Source organism: Rattus norvegicus, chromosome 9 (assembly GCF_021556685.1).
Source record: "Rattus norvegicus strain SHRSP/BbbUtx chromosome 9, alternate assembly SHRSP_T2T, whole genome shotgun sequence".
Lineage (NCBI taxonomy): Eukaryota > Metazoa > Chordata > Mammalia > Rodentia > Muridae > Rattus > Rattus norvegicus.
In genome coordinates, this window is record NC_141542.1 from 108,582,162 (window position 1) to 108,608,450 (window position 26,289).

The window sequence follows — 26,289 nt, forward strand, 5'->3', positions numbered from 1 at the left end:
CACCAGAGCTGCCATCTCCTGCTATCCCAGAGACATCCTGGTGCCTGATGCAGCACCCAAGCATACACATACCAACACCCATGCGTGTAGACACATGGATGCATGCATGAACTTACAGGTGAAGAGTATAGACACACACATCACATTTGAACACAGCTCTTGCCTGGCCTATGGTCCCTCCCTTGTGCAGCAACCCTCAGGCTCAGGACTCAACCCCTCCCTTCCTCCCCACCATCACACTGTGACACCAGCTGACCCAGGTCAGGGCCCAGTGGCTGCTCACCTTCTTGTTGTCTTCTCTTTCACAGGCCACGTGCAGAGCTGTGCGTCCGCCCTCCTCCGGGATGCGTGTGTACGGGGAGTAGTAGCTCTTGGGCGGGCCTGGCTCATTGTTGAGCTTCAGGCTTGAGGGCAGATCACCCTGTGGTAAACACAAGGCTTGAGGCAAGTCCTACGTGTCCCTCTCCCCAGAGTGCCTACTTGCAGACTATAGAGTGGAGTGTCTTCCCACAACCCTCCACACACAGGCCTCCAAATTCTCCTAGTCATCGAGAATCCCATAGCACTCGAAATGTCAACCAGACTCACAGCGAAGTACTACCAAGCCTGTTTTGTTGTGGTGGCAGTAGTGTTTGGTGTTGGTGTTGGTGTTGTTGTTGTTGTTGTTGCTGTGTGGTACTGAAGAATGAAACCCAGGGCTTTCTGCATACTAGGAAACTGCTCTACCACTTGGCCTATATCCCCAGCCCCTCCCACCTTTGGAGCCGTGTCCTCTCTATGGAACGTACTATGTAGACCATGCTAGAACTCACAAAGATCTACCCACCTCTGCCTCGTGAGTATTAGAAATTAAAGGCTGGCTACATCCATGCCTGGCTACATCCCCAGCCCTTAATCAATTGTTTTTGCCTGTGTGTCAGCCCTACTTCCTCCCATGGCCGCAGTTGGGTGCCGATCTGCCTGGCCTGCCCACCACAGGAGGGGCCGTGGCCATGAGCACAGTGATCAGAGCAAACACATAAGTTGCTTTTTATCACCCCACGCCCCTTGTCAGTAGGCACAGCTACAGGCCCAGGCAGAGCCACACCTTGCCACCTTTGTATGGGTAGTCTTGGTCCGCCGCCTTGGCATCCACGTTAGTGACTGCATGGAGCAGCAGTTCAGTGATCTTCACGCCCTCCTCCCCAGGGAGTGAAGCTGCGATGTGGAGTGGGGTCAGGGACTGCAGCTGCGGAGGAAGCATGGTAAGGGTGACACCCAGTCTGCAGCCCTGGCAGGTGACATCAGGTTAGGGTTAATGTCAGGGTCTTTTCTGCCTGAGCCGATGACAGGATACATACATTATCGCAACAATCCGAGGTAACCTGCAACACCATCTCCTTCACTACAGCCTCGTGGGTGCAGGACAAGAAGGCCCAGGAAGGCACGGACAATGAATGGACTGAATGCTCTCAATGTGCCCTGTGGAAGCCATAGGTGTCTGGGGCCACGGCTGTGAATGCTTGACTCGAACCCAGTTGATTTTAGGCCATCTGACATACACTATCTTCTAAGAGTAGCCCCTTCCTGTCCCTGCCAGGCCCTGGCTCAGATAACCACCTAACAGCCACGTAGCTCCTGTCCAGTCTTCTGATTCTTCCCACAGCGTCCCTCTCCCCACTATCTGAGGACGGTCCTTGATGGACTGTCTCTGAGCTCTAGCAGCTCATGGTCACGGGGAACCCTGCTCTCAGAGGGAATATCAGCAGCCGAGAGAAGCCAGCCAGAGCAGTCGGGCTATGGCTAGGGACATATGCCCCACTTGTCCCCAGCCCAGATCAGTATGACCTACTCAGGTAGGAAAGTGGAGGAAAGCAGCTGGAGACCCCCACCCCCACCCCCGTGAAGGCAGGGTATGGTCAGCCTGGAAAACAGAAAGAGCCCGCTGTAAAAGGATGTGTTGCACAGGGGAATATCCCAACACTGGAACCTGGCAGAGTAGCATTAGCTCTACATAGCACGCAGCCTGGGGCAAACTCCTGCCGCCGTGGCACCCGAGATCAGAACCACAGAGTTCAGACAAAGGGACAAAGTGCAGCTGATTGCACTGAGCCGTGGTGAGGTGATATTCTTTACCCTGTCTCATGGGGCAGCCCAGCAGGGGATGCTGAGGTCAGATGTGCAGGAAGCCTAGCCTCACTTTGACCTTCTCCCTAGGGCACAAAGGCCCCAGTGACTTCCAGGGACATCGGGAATTGAGTGTGGTTTCTGTGCCTGAGGAAGCTGTGGCATGGGGATGAGCAAGGCTTAGAAAAACTAAGCCCTGAATCCCAGGAAGTCCAAGAACCTCTGCAGCAGCTCTGAGTTTCTGTCCTCCACACCATTCCAGCACCACACATGGGTTTATGTATCGAGGGTGATGTGCTTGTCAAACGTGTTCCCCAAGAGGTGAGCCTAACTTTCAAATGGGAAGTAACTGGTGCCTGAGAGGGCAGAACCGACCACTGGCTTCCATATTGGGCAACAACAGTGAAAGACAGAAGGGACACAGACCTTAGTCAAAAGGAGATATAGAAACAGACAGGAGGTCAGGAAACCCAGGTTTGGTTATTGCTGGCTAGATTTGCTGGGCTAAAGGGATTCAAACACAGTTTGCTTCGGTTCTTCCTGTCTCTCCATAAAGCTGATGATGCTGTGAAAGAGGGTGGTGGGTCTGGTCTTTGCTTCCTCTCATAATCCTCTGTCCTACACTTACTTCAGACTCATGGAAGTGCATTAGGAAATTAGACACGTCGTGGTGCACTGTAAGAAATAGCGCCCCTACAGAACCGTATCTACTGATGCCATGGAGCCTCAGTGGTAGGCCACCTCCCTCCTGTGGTGTTGCCAACACCTCACACACCAGGTGTTTACAGGAGGGTGAAGCAGTTCTACTGCCAGCTCTGGAGAGCTATGGGCTTCTGTGAAGAGGGAGTTGGGAGTCCGTGTGTGTCCCACAACCATCTTGCTGCTGACGAGATGTGGCCACTGACACCTACCTGTGGAGGATACTGGATATCTGTCTGGGCCCCATTCATCAGTAGCAGCCTCACCCCTTCCACATCCCCAGCCTTCACTGCAAGAAACAGAGCCTGCATGGGCACTTGGCATAGGTTAGGGTCAGCACCTCTACGTAGCAGCAACATAATGGTCATCCAACGGTTTCTGCGTCTGTAGGGGCCAGAAGGGCAGGGTCACAGAATGGAGGGACTGGATTATCTACACAGGGGATGAGGGGTACTGACAACACTGTACCCCAGCACCTAGTCTTTCTTGAAAATACCGTGAGGGGCATGTTCCTCACCCGGGAGGCTCAGAAGCATAGCTAACTACAAACATCCCTGTGTGGGCCACCCAGCCGACCTCAGCTGTGATTCTGCAGGACTTCAGTCAAGAATGGGTTACCTGACCTCAGTGACATTCCTCCTGAGATGAGCACTAGCGCCCCTCCTAGGATGGGTGCCAAACAATGAGGTGGATACAGGTAGACATACACCACACAATGACCATGGGTTGAGAATGCAGCCCCATCAGACAGTGCCCCTGCAAGGATGCTGTCTTAGGGTTTCTTTTAGTGTGGCAAAACACTATGACAAAAAGTAACTTGAGGAAGAAAGGGTTTACTTTATCTTATCCTTCCAGGTTCATCATGGAGGGCAGGAACCTGGAGACAGGAGCTGATGCAGAGGCCATGGAGGGTGCTGCTCACTGACTCTCTCCCCTTGGCTTGTTCAGCCTGCTTTCTTATGCAACCCAGGACTGCCAGCCCAGGGGTGACACCGCCCTTAGTGATCTGGGCCCCTTCATATTGACCATCACACCCCAGACTTGCCCTCAGCCCAATCTTTGGGGGGGCATTTTCTCAGTTGAGGTCTCTTCCTCCCAAAAGACACTAGCTTGTGTCAGGTTGACATAAGATCAGCTGTCACAGATTCCAGAACACTGCTCCCAGTGGCGTCGCAGGGCTGTGAACTACCCACTGGGCATGATGCATCCTGGAGGCATTCCTCCACCCCTACCACAGAATAACAGCGACTTACTCGGCCATGGTCTGGGCCAATTTCCTCACAGTCCCTTTGTATGGGAAGCAGGAGTGCTGCACCAACGAACTGTAGGCCTGGGCACTCTTCTCCAGGATATCCCTGGAGACATTGATAGAGTAGTTTCGCAGGCATATGGTGGACTCGAAGTTCGTGTCGGCACTGTACAAGGTGCTAGCGTCCACATTTTCTGCTACGTCCTCCGTCTCTTTCTCCACTTCAGTGCTGACAGTCTTCACTGGGGAGACATCTCGCTTTTGAAGCACGTTGTTGGACTCCGGGGGCGGCATGGAGGCGAGGGATTCCTCTGGGCTGCTTGAGGGGAGCAGAGACGTCTTTAATTCCTCTCCACCCAAGATGTGCGCCCCCACATCATATGATGAGTCTGTGTTTGGATCCGCAAACAAGAATGAAATTTTGGGGGTGACCAAGGGTTTAGGAGATTCCTATGGCAAAGCATCAAAAAGGGCTCATTAGAAGAAGGAACTGGAGTTCTTCTCTCCTTTGCAGCCCCAGGAAGAACCTGAATGGTAGTGTGGGGCTTCCTCATGGTCTACACACCCTTGCAGGGGCAGGGACAACTCTGAAGTCACTGCCCCATACCCGAAGTAAACTGCCACTTCTCAGGGCTCACAATGCCTCCTGAGCCTACAGAATATGCTCGATCTAGAACAGGGCATTGCTATAGAAGGAGTTGCTGCTGGTGAGGTGACCCACTCTTGTCCTTTCGTGCACACAGGGCAGAGCCTGTGTTGCGCGCTTCGTGCTAAAGAAAACTACATCATTAAAATTAGTTTCACCGCTTTCTCTTTTTAATATGACTACTGAAAAATTCTAATTATATACGCGTGGCTTGTGTCAACACTTAAGTCATATTTCTGTCCAGTGGTGCTGGTTCCCTTGTCCTCTGTCCTCAGGTCCCTTGACTCTCAAAGAGAAGTCCCTGGCCTGATGACCTCCATGTTGCTAGGAGACTATGTGCATCCTCTGCTCCTACCAGCCTGTTAGAGTGGGGAAGCATGTCTCAGACCCCAGGCTGCTGTGCACCTGGCTCATAAGGGACACACACTCTTTGGTCCCCGTGGCATGGCTCAGGATGCCTCTGGTCTCTCTCCTGACCCCCTTCCCCACTAGCCTTAATCTTCCGTTCCCCACGTTCGGCCCTGGTTCACACATCAGGGAGTGGGCGGTGGCTGTTTAGGTAGAAAGACAGTAGGATGTGGCAGATGCTGCTGCTCCTGCTGCTGCTTCGGTGGTCAGTGGGGTCTGACCTGAAGCAGGGTCCTCTCAGCAATGTTGGGATGGAAGGATTTGCTGGGGTAATACTGGAGGAAGCACATGCTCAGGGGTGTGATGCCCTCATCCGAGCGCTTGTTCACGTCAGCTCCGTAATCCAGGAGAAGGTTCACAATGTTGATATGAGAATGTATCTGGAGAGTGGCAATGACAGACTTGTGAATACAGGGTCTGGCCCTCAGCAGATAGAGGAGGGCTGCCTGCCACCCATGCTGCCCCACCTACTCAAGGCTGCAATGTAGCGGGATACATGCAATACTCATGCTTAGCCTTGGTAAAGGGTATGTGATAGAGAAATGAGTGGATCACCCCCCAGTCCGCCTCCATTTGGCTTTGAACATTGCAAATGGGTAAGTGGGGATTTGCTTGACAGCTCCTGGTGGACACTTCCTGTTAGAGTGGGCCACACAAGGCAGCCCACAGGCCAGTGTTCCTATACAAAAAGGACTTACAGCTGCAGCAGCAAGCACAGTGTAACCCTTAGAGTCAGCCACGTCAGCACAGGCAAGGTTGTCCCTCAAGATTCCAAAAATCCAGTTATAGTCCCCTTCCTCGGCCTTCATGATCATCTTCTTGGAAATCTGCTCCTTGGGGCCACTAGGCCCAAACTTGCTGCGGTTTCCCTCCAGGATGGCAGCTATGTTCCAATTGGCATGAGCATCCTTGTTCCTGGCAATACAACAGGCTCATTGGTATCAGACTAGGATCTGGATAGCCCAATACCTTCCATGAGAAAGAGCCCAAGAGGGGCTACCTCTGTCTACCCCTCATTCTTCTGACCCCTCAGAATTTCCCTTCCAGCCTTGGGCTCTCTATTCTCTACCACTTCATTATCACCTGAGCCCTGACGGCTGCACTGCCAGTCAGTTACAATCAGGATGGACTACCCAGTGAGGGAGACACTTTATCTAGAGATAAAGTGTTCAGGCTAAGTTCTATGCAGCAAGAACTACAACTAAACCTTATACATGTCTGACTCCTCTGGCTCACTCCAGGTTTGCCGGGAAATCTGCTCTCAACAGCGGGACCCTGGGTAAGCAGAAAGCTGGTGTACACATGGCCCCACTGCTCAGAACCAAGCACACACATCCCACCTTTTACTCATTTGCTTTCTGTTGGAGTAGAGAATAGCATGTCTCCTAGTCCATGACACAAGTGAAGCATCCTGTGTGCCCAGAATGCCTTTCATAATCATGAACTCATGGGTAAATTCAGTCAATAGTTGTCAATGGTTATGAGCATAGCTGACAGCTGCCCAATGGATGGATGGCATAGGTGGATAGGTGGGTGGGTGGGTGAATGGAGTAAGTATATATGAGTGGGGGTTGGATGGACACACGCATGGGTGAATACATGGATGCATGGGTGAGTTCATGGATGCATGGGGAAATGCATGGATGCATGGAAGAATGAATGCATGGATGCATGGGGAAATGCATGGATGCATGGGGAAATGCATGGATGGAATGGACTGGAAGACAGGTACAGCAGCATAGATGAAGAGGGTAAGAGGTTACATAGAGTGAATAGATGGGTGGGTAGATGTAAGGGTTGTTGTACTGGTGAAAGGATGGATAAATCAGTGGATGAATGATGGATGGACAGACAGACAGATGAATGGATGGATGGATGATGGATGAGTGGGTGTATGAATGAGTTGATTGATGGGTCAAAGAAGTAGGTGTATAGGTGGATGGATGGACGGACGGACGGACGGACAGATGGATGGATGGATGAGTGAATGGATAAATCAATTGATTGTTAGGTCAATGAAGCAGGTGTATAGGCAGATGGATGGATGGATGGATGGATGGATGGATGGATGGATGGATGGATGGATGAGTAGATAAATGGAAAAGTCATTTGTGCCCATCAAATTAATTCTAAAATGCCCACCGGCATCTGAGGACCATGTTTAAGGTTGTAAGAAGAGTAGAAAGTTCTCAAGTATTTTAGTTTTTAAGGTTAACGGTTTTCCCCAGGTGGTGCTAACTTTCCCAGCACACTCTACATACACCAGAGTATGGAGGGCATCTTCAGAGACAGCAGAGAGTGCAGGTTTTCATGGCTTTCCTTGATTGGTTTGCAGGCCTCGTTCCTTCCCTGCATTCCACCCTTGGCTCTATGTCAGACCCTTCATTACCACATGTTGAAATTCTGCCACGTGAGTGTCACGGGACTTGACTCACAGAACCTTTACTAGCAGACAGAAACCTTGCCTTAAAGCACACACACTCTGGCCTACTAAATAGGGAAGGTACACAGGTCCAAAAGTCAAGGTCTAACCTCAGCTATCTGCTCAGGAGTTTATCCTAAGGCACATCTCCTGCAGCGGTCTGCTCTAGTTCTGAGACACAAACGCCTCACATCTCTGCCTGCCTCCCTACCCTCAGGGCACCTTGTCTGGTCTCACAGCTCGGTAAGGGTTAGTAACTCAACCCTTGTTTGAGTTACTAAAACAAATGCCGTGTGTTCATGTTCACCCAACAAGCACTGCTGAAAGGTGCTCAGGCCCTTAGCAGTGGCCCCTGCAATGGAGAACATCAGAACCCTTCCCAAAGGGGGGGTCCTTTATTCAGTGAGCGGACAAAAATGAAGATCACCTGAACTTGTAAGTTTGCTTCTGGATTTTGACCAACAGTGGAGTCTCATTTGTTATAAGCCAGGGTTCTTCATCCTCAATGAATGGAGGGATCTCGTTCATGAAGATCTGGTTGTCCAGCTCTTTGCGCAGGGCGTTGGTCATGGGCAGGTGACTGTTGTTGGTTGAATAGACGTGTATCTCCGGAGGCAGCTTCAAGTCATCATTCAGGAGATACTGCTTATAGTCATAGTAGAAAGGGTCCTGCTCCTCAGAAAGACTCACCTCCACCTTCTCCTCATCTGAAAGACTGATTCTCTTTCTTGTGTTGGTGAGGAAGGCCGAGAATTCTGGGTAGTTTATCAAAGAGAAGCTGCTGGGAACCCTTGTGCACAGCTTGAGGAGGTACTCACGGAACCAGATTCCAACATCCTGACTACCGTCAGGATAGGTCTCGATGCCGGGCCCAAACCTTTGGTCCTCTTTATATAATCCCTACAAGGGAAGCCCACGGGGTCAGGAGAGAAACTCAACCGAGCTTCCTACTAAGTGACAGTTACCAAAAACTAGAAGAAGAAACATACTAAGAGATGTACTCATTCAACACACACACACACACACACACACACACACGCATATACGCATGCATGTACACATGCTCACGTGTGTGAACACGGAGGTGTGAGGTATGCTAGGCACTCAAACGGAGCAAGATTATCTTGCTCAGACAGAATGTAGACGCCTGGAGAAGGTGCAGTGACAAGTTGGAAGACAAAGGGCTGGGTTAGGAGCAGCCTCTCTTGGGTGAGGACATGACCAAGGGCTGCCAGTTGAAGCTGTGATGGAAACATGCTGCTACGTTCCTTTCCTGGAGACCTCTGCAACCCTGGAGTTAACCGCTAGACAGACAGTTTTTCCTACACACATCTGTACTTACAAGGACGGTTTACAAGGACGGGGAAGCTGCTGCCTGTTTTGCTGCACTTGGTGAGCATTTGAAGGCTTTTTATTGTTGGATTTCAGATAGTGTCCTTCAGAAAAGCTTACTAGGAACCCGCAGCGCCCCATCTGTCACTCTGATTCACTCTAGCCCTACAGGGGACTTTGCTCCTTGTGACCTTAACCCCCTCTCAGACTATGTCGTTCTCCCTTTTCTGGACTGCTTTTTCCATGACTTAGAGATGAGCATGCGCGTGGGTGCATGCATGGAAAGGAATCTCCCACTGGGGATGTGCCTCAGCCTTCCCTCTCCCACTCCATTTGCTGAGGGAGACATTGCTTCAAAGAAGGGCCTCCAATGTGCTCCTCCATCACCGAAAGCAGCAAACTCCCTCTATTCTATCTGACTGACAGGTTGTGCTCCCTGTTTTGCTCTCAGAGAGATGAACCCAGCCCCATGGGTATGAGCCAAGAGGGGGAAAAGTAGAAGGGGGAAAAGCAGAGTGGAGAAGAGAAGAGCAGAAAGAGGAAGAGAGGTCCTGCCCTTTGCTTTCTATGGTCTCCCAAGGGACAGTTCGATTTCTAGGCCTTTCCAAATGCTTCCATCAGCGCCTGCCTTGGGTACGCGAAGAAGGATCTCAGACAAGAAAACAGTGAGCTATGATCTGGTGGGTCAGAGAAAACTGGCCTCCCACAAAGAATGCCTCTTCTAAACTGGCATCAAAAGATGGCTGGAGGTCACTGGGTAGATAAAGGAGACAGGTCAGCCAAAGCCAAAGCCAACTGTACGAGTGATGGTGCCTGCCCCCATCCGACACAGAGTAATCTCATCTCAGTATCCTGGTGGGATTGTGAAGGGATGCCTACAGCCTGGCAGAGTGGATAGTGAGAAAGGGGAGGGCAGGGTCTGGGATGGCTTCACTCTGCCACAGTGGAGCTGCAAGGGGTGGCAGATACTTTTCCAGAAGACTCTGTGAGGGGCTAAGGCAGTGCAGTGGGAGGATCGTAAAGAGAAGTAAGAGACAGAGTGGGACAACGTCAGGCCTCAGATGGTCTGCAGGCCTGATGGGCCCTGCAAGGAGGCAGCACCTCGTCTGGAAAGCTCAAGAGGTACTTAGGTAGGAAGCTGTGTGCACAAATGGGCCAGGAAGAGACACTGGAAAGCCAAGGAAGGCAAGGGTTAAAAGATAAGAGACACTCCAGGAGGAACAAAAGCTGTCCTCTGTGTGTGTGTATGTGTGTGTGTGTGTATGTGTGTGTGTATGCGTGTGTGTGTATATGTGTGTATGTGTGTGTTGTGTGTGTATGCGTGTGTGTATGTGTGTATGTGTATGTGTATGTGTGTGTATGTGTATGTGTGTGTATGTGTGTGTGTATGTGTGTGTATGTGTGTGTATGTGTGTATGTGTATGTGTGTGTATGTGTGTGTATGTGTGTATGCGTGTGTGTGTGCATGTGTGTATGTGTGTGTATGTGTGTGTATGTGTGTGCGTGTGTGTGTGCGTGTGTGTGTGTGTGTGTGTGTGTGTTCTCACTCGAGACTCAGCAGCTCTACTGGTAGAAAACAACTCAAGAAGACAATCCAAGGGCCATTGAAGTCACAAGTTGTCGCCTCACAACAAAACAGGCTTGAATTCCCAGCTACTCCAGGGCTGAAGCAATGGGGGGCTACACAGTCAAGGTGAAGCTTTATTGCAGAGTGATTTCAAGGTCAGCCGGGGTGAGTCAGTAAGACCCTCTCTCAAACTATCAAGCTAAAAAGAGGACTGTGGATGTAGCTCAGAGACACAGCTCTTGCCTAGTACACACAAGGCCTAGGCTCAATCTTAATTGCATTAAATTTATTCTTCGGAGGACACAGTTGAGGATAGGAAGGACACCGCAGGGCTGACAGCTGTTTTTTCAAATCATATCCCTGATAAACAGTCATAGGACAGAGTTAGCATAAAGAGCTCTTTCACCATAGTAACATAAACACTAAACACATAAGCAGACAATTCACCCCAAAAGATATACAGACAAGAATGAGAGAGAATCAACATCTCCTGCCACCAAGGTGCTCCAAGCCCACATCACAAGGAGATGCCACAATGTGCCCACAAGAATACTAATGTCGAAAAGTCCAACTGTCATATGCCAAGGAGAATCTGTTGTCACAGCAGAATCCCTTTATTGGTAGTTCAAATGCCATGGCCACTTTGCAAAGCAGTTTGGAGGGGTCTTATGAAACTGATGCATACTTACCATTGTAGCTCATTGCACACCTACCATTGTAGCTCATTACATACTTACCACTTTCACTTATTGCACACTGACCATTGTAGCTCATTGCACACTTACCACTGCCCCTCATTGCACACTTACCACTGTCCCTCATTGCACACTTACCATTGTCACTCATTGCACCCTTACCACTTTCACTCATTGCACATTTACCATTGCCCCTCATTACACACTTACCATTGTAGCTCATTGCACACTTACCATTCTCACTCATTGCACACTTACCACTGTCCCTCATTGCACACTTATCACTGCCCCTCATTGCACACTTACCATTGTAGCTCATTGCACACTTACCACTCTCACTCATTGCACACTTACCACTGTCCCTCATTGCACATTTACCACTGTCCCTCATTGCACACTTACCACTCTCACTCATTGCACACTTACCACTGTCAGTCATTGCACACTTCTATTGTAACTAGCACCCTCACTCTTAGGTATCTGAAAGGATAAACACACACGTGTGCCTGCATGAAGACTGAGAGGCAACCGTTCTTGGTGGTTCACCTTAATCAAAAATTCCAAAGATCTCAAAAGAATATCTATTGGTGAATTAAAAACAAACAAAAACACAGCAGCAAAACCATGTGATATCCACACAGTGAAACACTTCTCTATAATAAAACCAAGTGGCTCACAGAAACACATGAGTCTCAAAAGAACCGAGTTGGCAGGTAATATGACATACAACATACAGCATGACTCCACTTAGAAGAATGTAAAGACTGATGTAAAAAAAAGCATGCATCTCCTGATATCCTGTCCAAAAGTATGGGAATATGTGCCTTCAATAATTATAAAGATAACACATAACTCAAAATAGGAAAATGGAGTTGAAATAGTCTAAACTCAGCCTTGTGTTTTTCAAACCGTGACCTTATCATGCATTTTAATGTTGTGCATGTCCTAAAGGATAAAGAGTGTAGCACTTTTAAAATAATAGTCAGAGTGAGATGATTTTTTTTCAATATTCTGCCAATCCAAATGGAGGTCAGAAGAGAGAAAGGGGAATGTTGGACAGTGGGATCAGCATAGAACACACAAGGCAACAGCCTTCATCCCAAATGTGTGTCTACTGACACCATCGTACCTCGTCAAAAGCAGAGGAGAAACCATGAGCTAAACAGACGATCTTAAATTTTCTAGTAGCACACTAAAACAAGTAAAAAATTGGACAAAATTTTAATTTTTTTAAGACAGGGTCTCATATATCTCAGGCTAGAGTTGAAATAAATGGCCAGGAAAGAACTTAAACCAGTGGTCCTCCTGAGGGCACTTTTGTAGAATGCAGGTATGCACTGCCACATTGGTTTATCTATGCTGGTGACCATACTCGGAGTGCTGTGGGCGCTCCGAAAGCATTCTACCACACAGGCTACATCTCCCGTCCCAAGGTGGAATTCATTTTACTATAGTATTTGTATTTACTTCAGTCTTTTCAAAATATCGCTTTTAAATATACCTAATGGTCAAAGCTCTTCAGATATTTTGCTTTTTGTTTTTGTCTTAATAAATCTTTGTGATCTGATCTGTGGGAGCTGAGGGTGTAGCTCAGGGGAGCATAATCCTAGCATGTGTATGGATGGCCCTGGGCTCTACCCCGGCACTGCCAAATTATTTAAAATTATGGTGACAGACACAGCGCAATGAAAATAATATCCCCAAATTTATATAACTTTACTAACATTAAAATTAGACTTTGGGTCATGAAACAGTGAAGAGGGTTTTTGTTTATTTTTTTTTCTTTTTCATTTGTTTTTGAGACTGAGTCTCTCTCTCTACAGCACTGGCTATCCTAGAGCTTACAATATAGACCAGGCTAGCTCTCAACTCATAGAGATCCACCTGCCTCTGCCTCCCAAGGGCTGGCACTAAATCTGACCCGAAGGGATCATTTTTTAAAAGTCTACAACAGTTTATTATAATAAAGGGGCATAAAACAAATACAGGGACATACAATAAACCTAAAATGCTACCTATAAAAGAAATAACACAGTCTCAAAGTAATCAAGCTGAGCATAGAAACCGTAAGGCCTAACTTTACACTTCTTCAATGGTGCTGAGACACTCTAACTCACCGTGCTCAGTCACCGGCAGAGCCAACAGATGAAAGGATAATACACAAACAACAAAAACTTTACATTCGACCTAAAATCATATAAACAGCGGAAGTGCGTGAGTTGGGAAACCCTGTGGTCAGCGACTGCTGAGATGCATTTAAAAGTTGGCCTTGGCCCTCTGCACATGTTACAGTTGCATAGCTTGGTCTTCTTGTGGGACTCCTAACAGTGGGATCAGGGCCTGTCTCATTCTTTTGCCTGCTTTAGGGACCCTTTCCTCCTGGGTCACCTCATAGAGCCTCAATGTGAGGGGAGATGCCTAGTCTTACTGAAGCTTGATGCGCAATGGTTAACTGACATCCGTGGGAGGCCTGCCTTTTTCTGAAGAGAAATGGAGGAGGAGTTAATGGGCGGAGGCAGAGAGGAGGTGGGGAGAGAGGGGGGAGGGGGAACTGATTCTGCAGGGCTTCTGGGTGAAAAGAAAGGAAGAAAGAAAAGAGAGGAAAGGGGAGAGAAGGAGAGAAGGAGATAGGGAGAGACAGAGAGACAGAGAGACAGAGAGAGACAGAGACACAGAAACACAGAGACAGAGACAGAGAATGTATTTATTTTTTAAAAAAAAGTTTAGCCTTGTATGGATGAGAGGTTCAGCAGGTAAAGACTTGCTATGCAAACCTAGTGGCCAGAGGTCCGTTCTCTGAGCCAGTGTAAATGTGGTAACTCAGGAAGGTGTTCTCTGACCTCCACACGAACAAACAGGTTTAAAAAACAGAGCAGGAACACTACAAAGTCAGCCATGCTGGGTAGGCACAGAGATAAAGGCCTATAAGCCCAGCTATTTGGGAAGCTGGGCAGGAAGATTGCAAAGTTGAGACCTGCGTGGGTTACCCAGTGAGTTCCAGGCCAATCTGTGCAGTTTGATCAGATGGGTAAAAGGGGGCTGAGAGTGTAACAAGGATCACAAGGATGTAGACTGCTGTCCTGCATCCATTGGTCAGGACAAAACATCATAGTTGGAAGCATTCAGACACACGGCCCTCAGACTATACATACAAGTTTTCCCTGGCAAACAAAACCATGCATTTACTGTTTACATGCACACACCAAAACCAACCAAATGTGTGTACACAGCAGCTTTATTCACAATTGCCCCAAACAAGAAACAGCCTAAAGGTCTTTCAGTTAAGCTGTGGTGATTCCATACCACAGAGGCTTCAGTAACCAAAGAAACAACAGGAGCACTGGGCCATGACGTTGGACCTGCCCTTCAGGCCAAGAGGAAGACACAGAATGGCTCTGCAGGGCTCTACCTTGTGGCCCTCTTTGGCAAAGGCCCAATTACAGGCAGCCTGTTCGCCTTGGCTAACTGGAGGAGACACTTACTACAAAGGCATGAGGCATGGATGTGGGGAAGGGATGGATATTCAGTACCCAGAGGACACAAACCTACACTTGCTGAAACTTTCAGAACTTTCTAATGATAGAGTGGGTATGATTGTAAATTATATCTAATAAATCAAGGGGTAGACGGGCATGTGTATTTTTTCCCTCAGGGTGGGGGTGGGGGCAAATTTTAAATAATATGCATGTCATATATTAAAAATAAATATTCATGGCACTTTTATTCCAAAAGATAGATAACTTGGTAACATCCCTCTGGGAGGAGATAGATGCATTCTTATTTTTTTTTTATTTAGATCCTTATTATTGGTAGTATTATAGTCTAAAATGAGAAAGCTACTTCTGTGCTAATTTTCCGGAGCCTAAATATCTTTTTCTCTAGTGTCCTAGATAATAGCTCCACTCCTCACCTAAACACACAAAGGCCCCTCTGACATAAACACACAGTGGAACTACCCCTCCCATGAGCACACAGGACTCACTCCTCACCTGTGCTCACACAGCAGCCCCTCTCCTCACATAAACACACTGTAACCCTGCCCTTCACGTGAACACACGGGCGGTCCCACCTATCACGTGATCACAGGGTCTCCTCACCTGGAACAACTTTGCTTTCGTGTACATGGTGCCGTACCCTTCTCGTTGGCTGAGATAAAACGTGCCTGTGAAGCTGGAGCCATCCGGCCATGAGTAGGTACCCATGCCATGGTAATGGTCCCGGTAAAACTGCCCACGGTAGATCTATGGAGAGGAGAGGTCCGTGAGCCTCCCGTCTAGGAGAAGCCATTTACCTTTGGAACCCTGACCCCTGCAGGTAACTGCTAAGCCAGGCTACAACACCTGATTAAATGAGGACCCAGGGCTCTGATAGGCCTCTCAGGAGCCCAGAAATAAGATTTTAGTCCAGGTAGCCAATGTGATAACTGACATTGGTCACTCAGAATACCCAGAGAGGACTCCAGGCAGCCAGCCTAGGAGTTCCCCTTCCCTACCCTCTGCTGTGGTTCAGACTAGCTTGGGAGGTTCGGAACCGCGTGGGTTCAGCACCCACCCTAGGGCTTGGTGGAACCCTCCCCTCTTAGGAGTCCCGACACCATCCTAATGAGTTCTCCATCAGGTAACAGAGGCCAGGCTGGCTGGAGGATGCTTGCTGATAGGGGACCCAGAGCCTGGCTGAGAATAATGTAGGGTTGACTTATGACTCCTCAGCCCTGGGTCCATGGTGAGCCTCTGTGCCCTTGTCCTGCCTGAGCCCTTCAGGTTAGTATGTCAGGTGGGTATATCAAAGGGCATAGGAAAGAGAGGAAAGGTGTCACCAATGCCCCAGCTCTGTGCTTGACATGTATGCTGTTAGGTGCCATCTCCCTCCTCAGAAGATGCTGGGCCAGGAGCTCTCAGCTATGAAGTTCAGAGAAGAACCTGAGAAGCCGGATGAAGACTTGAGACAAACACTCTAGCATCACCATTATCACAGAGCCCCAAACTGGCTCCTGACATCCGTGTGTCCCAAGACTGCTGGGGGCTCTGCCCACAGCTACTCCCATTCAGGGTCTTAGAGGACTGGTGCCCTTCCTCCTATCCTGACATCTCAGTTCTCCTCAGACCCCATCTGTGGTGATTTGAATAGGTTTGGCTCCCATAGATTCATCTGTTTGAGTGCTTGGTCATAGGGAGTGGCACTATTAGGAGGCGTGGCCTTGTTGGAGGAAGTTTGTTACTGTGTAGGCAGGCTTTGAGGTCCCCTATGCTCAAGATACACCCAGTGTGACAGTCTCCTTCTGGCTGCCTTCAGATCAAGTATATTGTCAAGCTGCCTTCTAGTGATTTATATGCACAGATTAGTGCTGCCCTCAGCCTTGACTAGAGAAGCTTCTTTTTCTGCAGTGGGCAGCAGTCAGCGCAGAGTGTCAAAGCACTGAGAATAAGGGATTGATAAGTACTCAGCCCTAGGTGGGAGGCCTGAATCTACCTCCCACTCCCAAGACTCGGAGAACATTGTACAAGTGGGAGAGAGGATGGGGAGGACATATGTAAAATATTGGTTTCAGGGCATGCCACGGCTGCTGTGCTCCGAACTCATAATGTCTGTGGCTACCTGCACAAGACCTGCCTCAGATTCCAGTACCCCAGTCCTAGATGAGGAGCTACTTATTGGCAGATAATGGCTGTGGGGATGAGAAAGTCAATTCTTGTCTGGGTTGTGGCCGCTGGCAGGTTGCCCTCTGCTCCAGTGGGGAGTCCCATAGCCACGTAAATGTGAGGAACACTAACTGGACACAGTGAGCAACTTAAGAAAAGAGAGGGGACGTTACAATGGGAAGGGGACAAGTTGGATGGGTTGAAGAGAGCGGAGAGTGGGTAAAAATGATGAAGACAAACTGTATACAGGTATGAAATTGTCAAAGAATAAATAAGAATATTTTAAATAATAAAACATTCACCTAGAATTAAAAAAAAACTATCTTCTTCAGTCATAGCTTCCCAGACCCCACACCACAATGTGGAAATGTGCAGAGAACTCTGGAGTTCTGTAGAAAGCCTTAGTCCTATCATGTGGGTCACTTACAAGGTCCACTGCACCTGCTCTCAGGAGAGAGAACTCTGCTGAAGCTACCTACCTCGCCTGTGGGCCAAGAGAACTCGCCGTGTCCAAGCTTCATGTTGAGTCCGAACTCCCCTTTGTAAACACAGCCATCCTGCCATTCCTGAACCCCTTGGACGAGATGCATGTAGGTCCCCTTCAGCTCCTCCTCTCCTGTGGTGCCTTCAGACTCTTCATCCTCTCTGAGATCCCCTGGATGGTCCCTAGAAAGACAGAAGGCTCGAGGAGGAGCAATACAGAGCACTGGAAGAGTCCCTCTACTCAGAGCACTGCCCTCCATCCCACACCCCTCTCCAGTTAGCCCCAAGGCTCCAGATTTCCTCAAAGGGAAACTGAGGCATACAGGATGTGATAATTGCACAGGAAATGAAGTCTGAAGGAGGGGCACAAACTGACAAGAGTAAGGACAGGTGAGCCCCTCTAGCTATTTCCAGACAGATGTCCCACAGAACAGTTCTCCCTTCTGAGCTGGCAGGACGAGCCCCAGGCTGGGCAAGAAACAGACCCTTGAACACACAGGTAGGTCCAGGAAAGGTCTGAGGACACCTGGAGGGGTAGTAAAGTGATAGGCAGAGGGACAGATGCAGAATACGTATACGACAGTAGGGAACAGTGTACCCAAGGCAGGTTTGCATCACCCTGGACCTTGTGTTGATCTCGGCCTAAACCCACTCCCCTCTCAGCCTCCTCTCAGCTCTCGGGATGCTATGTGCTGATGCCTCTGTTCTGGGGACTCATCCCAATGTCTGGCTGGTGGCTAGGCTGGCAGCACACAACACGGATGGGATCTCTCAGACCCCGTGATGATTGCTAACCTTGGTTGTCAACTTAACTATAACTGGATCAACTAAAACCCAGGCAGTTGGGCACACCTGTGAAAGATTTTCTGGATTGGACCATCTGAGGAGAGAAGATTCTTGATAAATCGGGGCCATACCATCAGGTTGCACCGTCTGGTTATCCATGTTAAAGGACATGGGAGGAGGAAGCTTTTGCTTTTGCCTGCTTGCCCTCACTCTTGCGGGCAAGTTCATCTATCCTGCTGCCGAGGCGTTTCTTCACTTCTTTGGTATTACAATGAAGACTAAAGATACACAGAGGAAACATCCACCTGTGGTCTGAGCGACTACCAGATTCTTGACCTTTCTTTCAGGAGATGGCAAATGTTGGATTACTCAGACCATAGCCTGTAGGCCACTTCAATACATCATATATATCATATGTGTGTGTATATATGTATGCATATTTATGTATGTATAATATAAATATATATTATATATGTGCTAAATATTATACATGACAGAATATGACATATATACGCTGTCAATTCTGTTCTGTTAAAGAAGCCTGACAAGCAAACCCCGGACCCAGTACACTAGCAAGCTCTTGAGAGCCTGTGAAGGGCCATTGAACCTAAGCTCAGCATCCACCCAATAAAGAAAGACTCCCATTGGGAGAAGACGAACTATTTGGTGTATTGTATTACTTCTCTATCATTATACAGAAAGAAGCCAGGAAGGACAGACGCTCAAACTCTCATGATAAGGCAGAAGGCACTGTTGTAGGCTGTCATAAATTCTTTACTTTTCCCCTGTCCCACAGGTCTTCCTGTGGCACCAGCCTGCCTCGGGCTTAATGTGTAGCCTATGATGATCTTGCACTTCAATCCTCCTGCCTCCACCTCCGAGGTGTGGGACTGCAGCCACTCACTGCCATGACAGGTTTGTGCAGATCTGGAGGGGTTGAACCCAGGACTTTGTGCATGCTAGACAACCTTAGAACTGAGCCACGTGCCCAGCCCTGAGTTGGGATCCTAAGTTGGAATCATTAAGGATGACCAGTAGCTCAGAAATGTCCTTCCTATGGGTAAGTGATCCAAATAAGTTAGGCTTGGGGCCAATATGACTATTTTCATAGGAAGGACACCTTCTTTGGGGGCATAAGGGCACACAAATGGGAGATAAAATACACAAGCCAGAGAGAGGTCTCTGAAAGGACATCAGTCTGAGGCCCTTTGCTCTTGGGCTTCTGCCTCTGGTGCTGTGTGAGGGTGGAGACTATATTGTACCATCTAACCTTGGCACTTTTTAAAACAGAGATATTAACAAAGTGAGACGACCTGGCCTGAAGTTCCTCCTTTCCAACATGGCACAAGGACCACTTGGATAATTTTTGGAAAAGGCTATCAATAAGAGGAAAGGAAGGGAATGTTTTTCCTGAAAAAAAATAATTGTGATGTCAATCAAGAAAATTAGACCATAACTGAGAGAGTTATTAAGGCCAGTGAAGAGGCATCAGAGATGGGCGGCCAGCTCAGAAGAGGCCCAGTCACCTAGCTCCGCCATTTCCAATTGCTCAACCTAACTGGGCTCCTGGCTCCCTTCATGATTTAGTTTCCTCGTCTGTGAGATAGACACTGTGTAGTCTGCTGGGCAGCTACTGCAAACTACCTGGTTCTATGGACTGGGAGCTTCAGGCCCAGGGATCAGTGTATTTGAGCTCATGAAGTCTTACGTCCTAGAACCTTGTAGACGTGCGCTCCGGTTGGTTGGCAGAGAAAAGATAGAGAGGCAAAAAACAAGTCAGAGCTCCAGTCTGGCCCCTCATGTTACAAGAACTCTAGTGCTATCATGAGGCTCCACCCTCATGACCTCGTCTGAATTTAACAGCCTTCCCAAGTCTAGTCTCCAGGCACCATCGAATTGGGATTAAAGCGTCAACATGAGTTTTGAGGTGCAGAAGCATTCGACCCCAGCCCATTGCAGGGGCAAGTATGGTGAGTGCCGTGCAGGTGGGGGGAGGGGGGCATTATAGCAAGGCTCTGCTGAGGTTCCTGGCCCAAGCAGCCCCTACAATTGACAACAGAGTAGCGAAGTAGGGAAGGGCTGCCAACTGGATGGAATGGACTCATTCCTTCAGCGGCCTGGAAGTGGATTCTGTTGACAATCCTAAGATCCAGAATGAGATACCAGCTATCGCTCCTGCATCATTTTTTCCCTTGGATCGGTATAATATTGAGAGTTTTCTCTCTCCAGGGACTAGGCTAGGGAGGGTAAAAGAACCTTTAGCAACTTAGTAGTCGTAGTAGTAGTAGCTACAGCAGCAGTAGCAGTAAAAAATAGTATTGCAGGCAAAGGTCTCACTAGATGCCCTAGATGCCTGGATTGCCCGGTGTAGGCCAGGCTGGTCTTAAACAGATTGAGATCTGCCTCTGTCTTCCCAATGCCATGATTAAAGTAGGGTGCCACCACACCAGGCTCCCTTTTTAGGGAATTTTTAAGGACTGCCCAATATTAAATTCCAGCTGATGCTTGACCGACCCCATGGTGCTAGTTACACCTCTCTGCCCTCCAGGGCCCCCCTGCACCTTCTGGAGAAGAAGGTGTAGCTCTTCGAGGAATGCTGGCTCTCAGTGTCAGGAGACCGACCACTTTGCCCCTCCAGACCTCTGGAGCTGAAAGTTTTCGAGCCTTGGGAGTCCAGGGTAACAATGGAACGAACCTCTTCCATCTCTCTCCTCTTCAAACCTAGAAACAAATCTTTGATCACAACTCGCCCTCAGGACCGTGGACAGTGGCAGCTGGAGGAACTGCCCGCAGCCCTATCCACTAAGCCCTATCCTCTTAGGAGTCTTCTAGTAGACCCCTCTAGCTCCTGAGGGATCATGGCCTTCAGGGGTGGGAGTGGGGACAGGGTTCCCTAGTGTTCCCAAGAGCGGTCGCCACTGTAAGGGCCGTCAAGACCATGTGTGATCTAACCTTGCCCACTGACCTCAGCAGACAGACACTTCGGTCTAAACCACACCAAGCATCTCAGAGCAGTGAAGCGTCTCAGAGTAACCAGGTAGACTCAGCACAAAAGTGCGTCACGTTGCCATGGAGACGTCCCTCCCAGCCACAGCCAATCCCGAGCTAAGTTGTGCTGACTCCTCCCCCACTCAGACCGGCTGGGCAAACCTCGCTAATTGGCCAATTCTCGAAAGCGTTGTGATTGCTACCGGCCTATTTCAAACACCACCAATCCCTGAGCTGAGAAAGCAGGCTCTGCCATTGCTAATGCCTTCTGTGCGTGCTGGGTCCGCGTGTAAGACGCTCTGTGAATTAGCCTCTGAGCCAGAAGCTACCAGCACTCACAAAGAAAACGCTGGGCGGAAAACACTGGGGCCAAGGCTTCCTTAAGGCCTTCTGAGTGCTAAGTCCAGCTTTATGCAGTGGGTGGAGCCTGGTCCTGGCAGAAGGGAGAAAACTCAGAGAGAGGGGCTTCCAGGACAGGATGCACAGGAGTACATGTCCAGAGGCACAGTGAATGGCTGGATACCAGTGTGGTGAGGTCCCATGGACCTTGAGAGGAGAGGCAGATATGAGGCTGGGCCGAAAGACATGATGTGCCAAAATTATATTTCTTTTCACATATGCCCACATGGATACTTAGCATACAAAGATCAAGAAGCTATATTTCCAGTTTGTCATACACGTTCCCCAGGCATAGTGAGGACTCATCCCAGCACTTAGGAAGCTGAGGCAGGAGAATCACTGCAAGTTAGAGGTCAGCCTGGACCAGAATAAGACCTTACATCATCCCAAAATATGCAAAAGGAATGTTTTCATAGTATGCTAACATTCGTTTTAAAAAAAAAAAAAACCCTAGTAACACTAGCTTTTTAAAATTTTGGCGAATTGGTAAACTTGGCAGATTCCAGGGGTTGATGATTGGAAGCGGATCTCAGGCCAATTTGCTTTCAGCAAACTGGCGGCTTTGGTTGCCAAACTGGGTGTCTGCAAACATGAAGGTTCCTACTGAGCCGCCGCTGTCGCTTTTGCTGTCGCTGTAGAATTCAGTGATTCACTGGCTGGGAATGAGGCTTTTCTACTAAAACTGCTGAAGACCGAAACGTTGACAAAGAAGACGACTTGAACTCTCCACTTAGACCCAGGTTTGACACTTGGAAGCGATGGTGAGAAAAGTGGGATTCCCAAAGGACTCTGTCTCGATTGCCTAGAAGGCGACTTTAGGCTCTCACAAAAACTGGAAGACAGACAGTGCAGGGTACCACTGATGATGTGTACCCATCAATTGGTCCAAGCCCAAAACTGTTGTCAGAGAAAAGCACATAAATATATGTGACATGTGCTGAGTGAAAAATTCTATTGTTTGAGGGGCGTGTGTGTGTGTGTGTGTGTGTGTGTGTGTTCACTCCTGTTTTGGCCCTTTGCCTTTAAATAACTTAAGACTGACTAGATCAGGTGTGAAAATGTCTGTACATAGGGAGCCATAGAAGGATGAGGTAAAGGCAGGCTTTCTGATCTACCCTGGCATTTCTGAGTCAACCGATCTTCAGCAGGCCTGAGGAATGGCGTCTGTGGGCCGTTCCCATATGCTGCTGCTACAGGAATGTGGTCCATACTCAGGACTATTGAGTATGAGGGACAGTAGGGGCCTCATGATCCAGGCTGAAGGTCGAACAGCAGGGCTGTTCTACATAGAACTATGCTGTCCCATGTGTCCTCTCAGGGGCTTAAACTTTTAGCTTTCAACCCACCATAAGACTGTTTAAGACAGCAACACATTATCCCAAGACCTCTTTTATATTGTGGCAAAACCAGCTCAGAAGCGGTCCATAAAGAATTTACCCACTACATGCATACACCCAATAATTGGCTTATTCTGTTCTTTTCGCTATTTGTATTGAAAACTAAGTATGTGGGTCATGACCTGTCGAACTGGTTTGTCAACTCACACTAATGGTCAATCAGCACAACTGGCCAGAGTCAGGACTCCTCTCCAGAAAACCCCAGCTTCAGAAAGTATATTCCAGCTACCCTGGGGATAACCCAGAGGTACACAGACTTGGTAACCGACGCATGAGTTCGGTAGAGTTGAGCATGAAATATGAGATCAGAAACTTTGGAACAACACCCACCTTCAGTACCCTCTAGGGAAGCACATGGAGAAATCTCAGAATAGGATTCCAAGTCTGCTTTGATTCAGTGGTCCCAAACTCTACCGACTGCTTCTCCCAGTCCCCTGCCTTTACCCAAAGTCCCCTGCTGGCCACTAGATAGGACAGAAAAGACTTTCACACCCCTCCTCATTCCCATTAGCCCAATCCCATTCCTGAGGCCCTCTGTGATGGTTTGAATAAGAATGCCTTGCACAGACTCATGTTTGAATGATTGATGGGTAGTTGACGAAACTATCTGAAAAGGATGAGGTATGATCCGGTTGGGAAAGTATGTCACTGGGGGTGGGACTTGTGGTCTCTAAAGCACCCACATTCCCAGTTAGCTTCCATGCTTGCTCGATCCCCTGCTCCCCCCAACCCCCCGCACCTGTGGTTGTTTTATTACTGTCTCTGAGCCATACCTGCATGCTTGTTCTATGCTCTCCTCCATGATGGTCATGGATCCTTTTACCGTCTATAACCCTGAGCCCCAAATTAAGTGCTTCATTTTATAAGTTGCCTTAGTCATGATATCTTAGCACAGCAACAGAAAGGTAACCTAGACAGCATCACAGAGTGAGCCTTCCCTGACATATGGGAACATCCAGAGCTGGGGATAGAGGAATCTACACCTGAGTGGGTGGCTCCTATAAACTAAGGGAATATCATCAGTAGAAAAATACCATACAGCTAAAGATTCCACAACACTGACTAGACAATCAGAATACCCAGACCACAGAGAGCTGGAGCGTTACAGGTCCAGAGTTAAATGTGGGCTCTCATTCGCGCCCCCTAATGGCCATGCATTGCCCACATCTGCTTCCGGCAAAACCCAGCATTCCTCTGGAACTTGTGAGGCTGGTTCCCCTCTACCAAAGGAGCCATTTCCTTAAGGCTGTCTGAAGGGACAAATGGCTATCCATGGTTCCTATTAGCACACCAAAGCACATGCTGGCCTCCAGGCTCCCTCGGTATCTCAAGTATTGTTACACATTTCAGAGTCCATGCTTGGTGTGTTTTATAACAAAGAAAGAACCAGGGTATGTTTGATAGAGACAAGGTATGGTGAGGTGGAAGGGGGTGCCTCTGCGGGCCATGCTGAGGCATCCCTTTCTCCTGAGGCACCAGCCACACAGTGGGTATAGCATAGAATAGTTTATTCAGGGCATGAGGAGGGGAGTTGAGGGAGTAGAGACAAAGGCAGAGGTGGGGAGAGGGGAGTGGGGAGAAAGGGGCAGAGAGGGAAGAGAGGAGAGGGCAAACAATCCCTTTAACACTGAGTCAGGCATACTTGGCTGTTGCCAGGTAACTGTGGGGCAGAGCCTAGAAGGAACGCTGGCTTTTCTCACCTGTCCCTTTCCCCAAACTTCCCCAGCTCATAGGCATCCTCCCGCTTTCCCATTGTCCTTATAACCCTGATGTTTCAGCTATGCTCCGTCTTTTGGCCCCTCTTTCTCAGTCCTCTTTTCTCTTTCTCTCTTGTTCTTCTCTCCTCCCAAGGCCTAGTCTAGTCTACTGGCCATGTTCAGTCTCCTCCCTCTTCCTCCCTCCCCACCCTCTGTGTGTGTGGGGGGCGGTGCACGCTCTGGACTCTTCCAGATGCCTCTGGCTAGACTCTCCCCCATTTCTACAATAAAAACCTTCTGCTGGGCACATCTTTAATCCCAGCACTAGGGAGGCAGAGGCAGGAAGGTCTCTGAGTTTGAGGCCAGCTTGGTCTGCAGAGTTCCAGGACAGCCAGGGCTACACAGAGAAACCCTGTCTGGAAAATACAAAATAAATAAAAAATAAAAACCTTCTGTTTAACCATACCTTGTAGCAACCATGTCCTCAATATATACACTAAAATGTGTGACTATTAGGTAAAACTGTTTGGACTGTACTGACAGACTACTAGCTCCCTCCAACCCAAAGGCTAAGAAACGTCACCAGAGAATATCTAATACCTATGCCAAATTTCCCCATTCTGCCGTAACCCACTCACCTGATGTTTCCACTGATGTATTTGAAAAATGCCTTAATTTTGTTCTGTGGCCACAAATGCTGCTGAAACTTTCTACACTGGAACAAGCAGTCTGGGACAACCTGAAGCCACACTGCCAGCCAGAGCCATTTATACTTGTTTTTAAAACACTTTATTTATTCTCTCTGGCAATTTATACCTTCTTAGACAACAGTTCTTTTTTTTATATTTATTTTATGTATATGCGTACACCGTCTCTGTCTTCAGGTAAACCAGAAGACAGCATCGGATCCTATTACAGATGGTTGTGAACCATCATATGGTTGCTGGGAATTGAACTCAGGACCTCTGGAAGAGCAGTCAGTGCTCTTAACGGCTGAGCCATCCCCCCAGCCCAGGTCATTCATACTTAACTCATTCCCTTGAGATTGGAACTGTTTACTGACCACATATTGCTTTCCTGTCCCAGTCAAGTCATGTCAGTTCTTCCTTAGGGACTCAAAAGGGTAAGATAGCTGCTGCTAAGGCCTCCTCCACCTGGAGTGGCAGCCAGGCTCACCTGGGTGCTTAACACAAGAGGAGGACCAGGCTACAGGCTACAGTCAAGACCTAGTAGTAGGAAAACAGAGTATTTTTTTTTTCTTTTTGGCAAGATTTTTGCGGATAGGGATGTAAGGCGTAATTGAAACTGACTTCTGGTTGCAAATTGTAACCATGAAAGTGAAACCAAAAGTCGTCACTATTATAACAATATTGAAACTGAAATTAACTAAGTATCTAGGGCTGTGAGATAGTGGTACTTCACGAAAACTAGCCTCTAAAATTCTGGACATTCGAAAAAAATGACTCTCATAGACACTAACTACTTCTATTTCTTAATTTTAAGATTACTTCTGTGAGCGCTTGTGATTATGAAAGGGCACACATGCGCAAGCACGCAAGCGCGCGCACGCACACACACCGGGCAAGTCAGAGGACAACTTGCAAAAGTCCGTTCTCTCCTTCCACTGTGTGGGTTCCAGGAATAGATAGAACTCGGGGTTGTCAAGCTTAGCAACTGTGGGTGCCTTCACCCACGGAGCCATCTCCACAGCCTCACTTTCCTTAGGGAAGTCACAATACTGACCCAAACAACTAACGGTTAAGTTTTTAAAAAGGT

General features: G+C 48.4%; 1 protein-coding gene across 17 annotated transcripts in view; it reads right to left on the reverse strand.

The window, feature by feature from the left end:
• The window catches only part of Ankmy1 (ankyrin repeat and MYND domain containing 1), a 54,184-nt gene that overhangs the window by 23,298 nt on the left and 4,597 nt on the right, over positions 1–26,289 (reverse strand). For 5 of the 17 annotated variants that reach the window (XM_087567652.1, XM_087567650.1, XM_087567657.1 and 2 more), the window contains exons 1-11: positions 20,998–21,103; positions 20,594–20,753; positions 17,243–17,429; positions 15,222–15,365; positions 7,958–8,430; positions 5,807–6,023; positions 5,330–5,488; positions 4,059–4,504; positions 3,018–3,189; positions 1,088–1,228; positions 284–421 (exon numbers count right to left, since the gene is read on the reverse strand). In XM_087567652.1, the coding sequence (XP_087423778.1) occupies positions 284–421; positions 1,088–1,228; positions 3,018–3,189; positions 4,059–4,504; positions 5,330–5,488; positions 5,807–6,023; positions 7,958–8,430; positions 15,222–15,365; positions 17,243–17,429; positions 20,594–20,736 (2,220 nt within the window). In that variant the 5' untranslated portion in view covers positions 20,737–20,753; positions 20,998–21,103. 17 annotated transcript variants of the gene reach the window in all.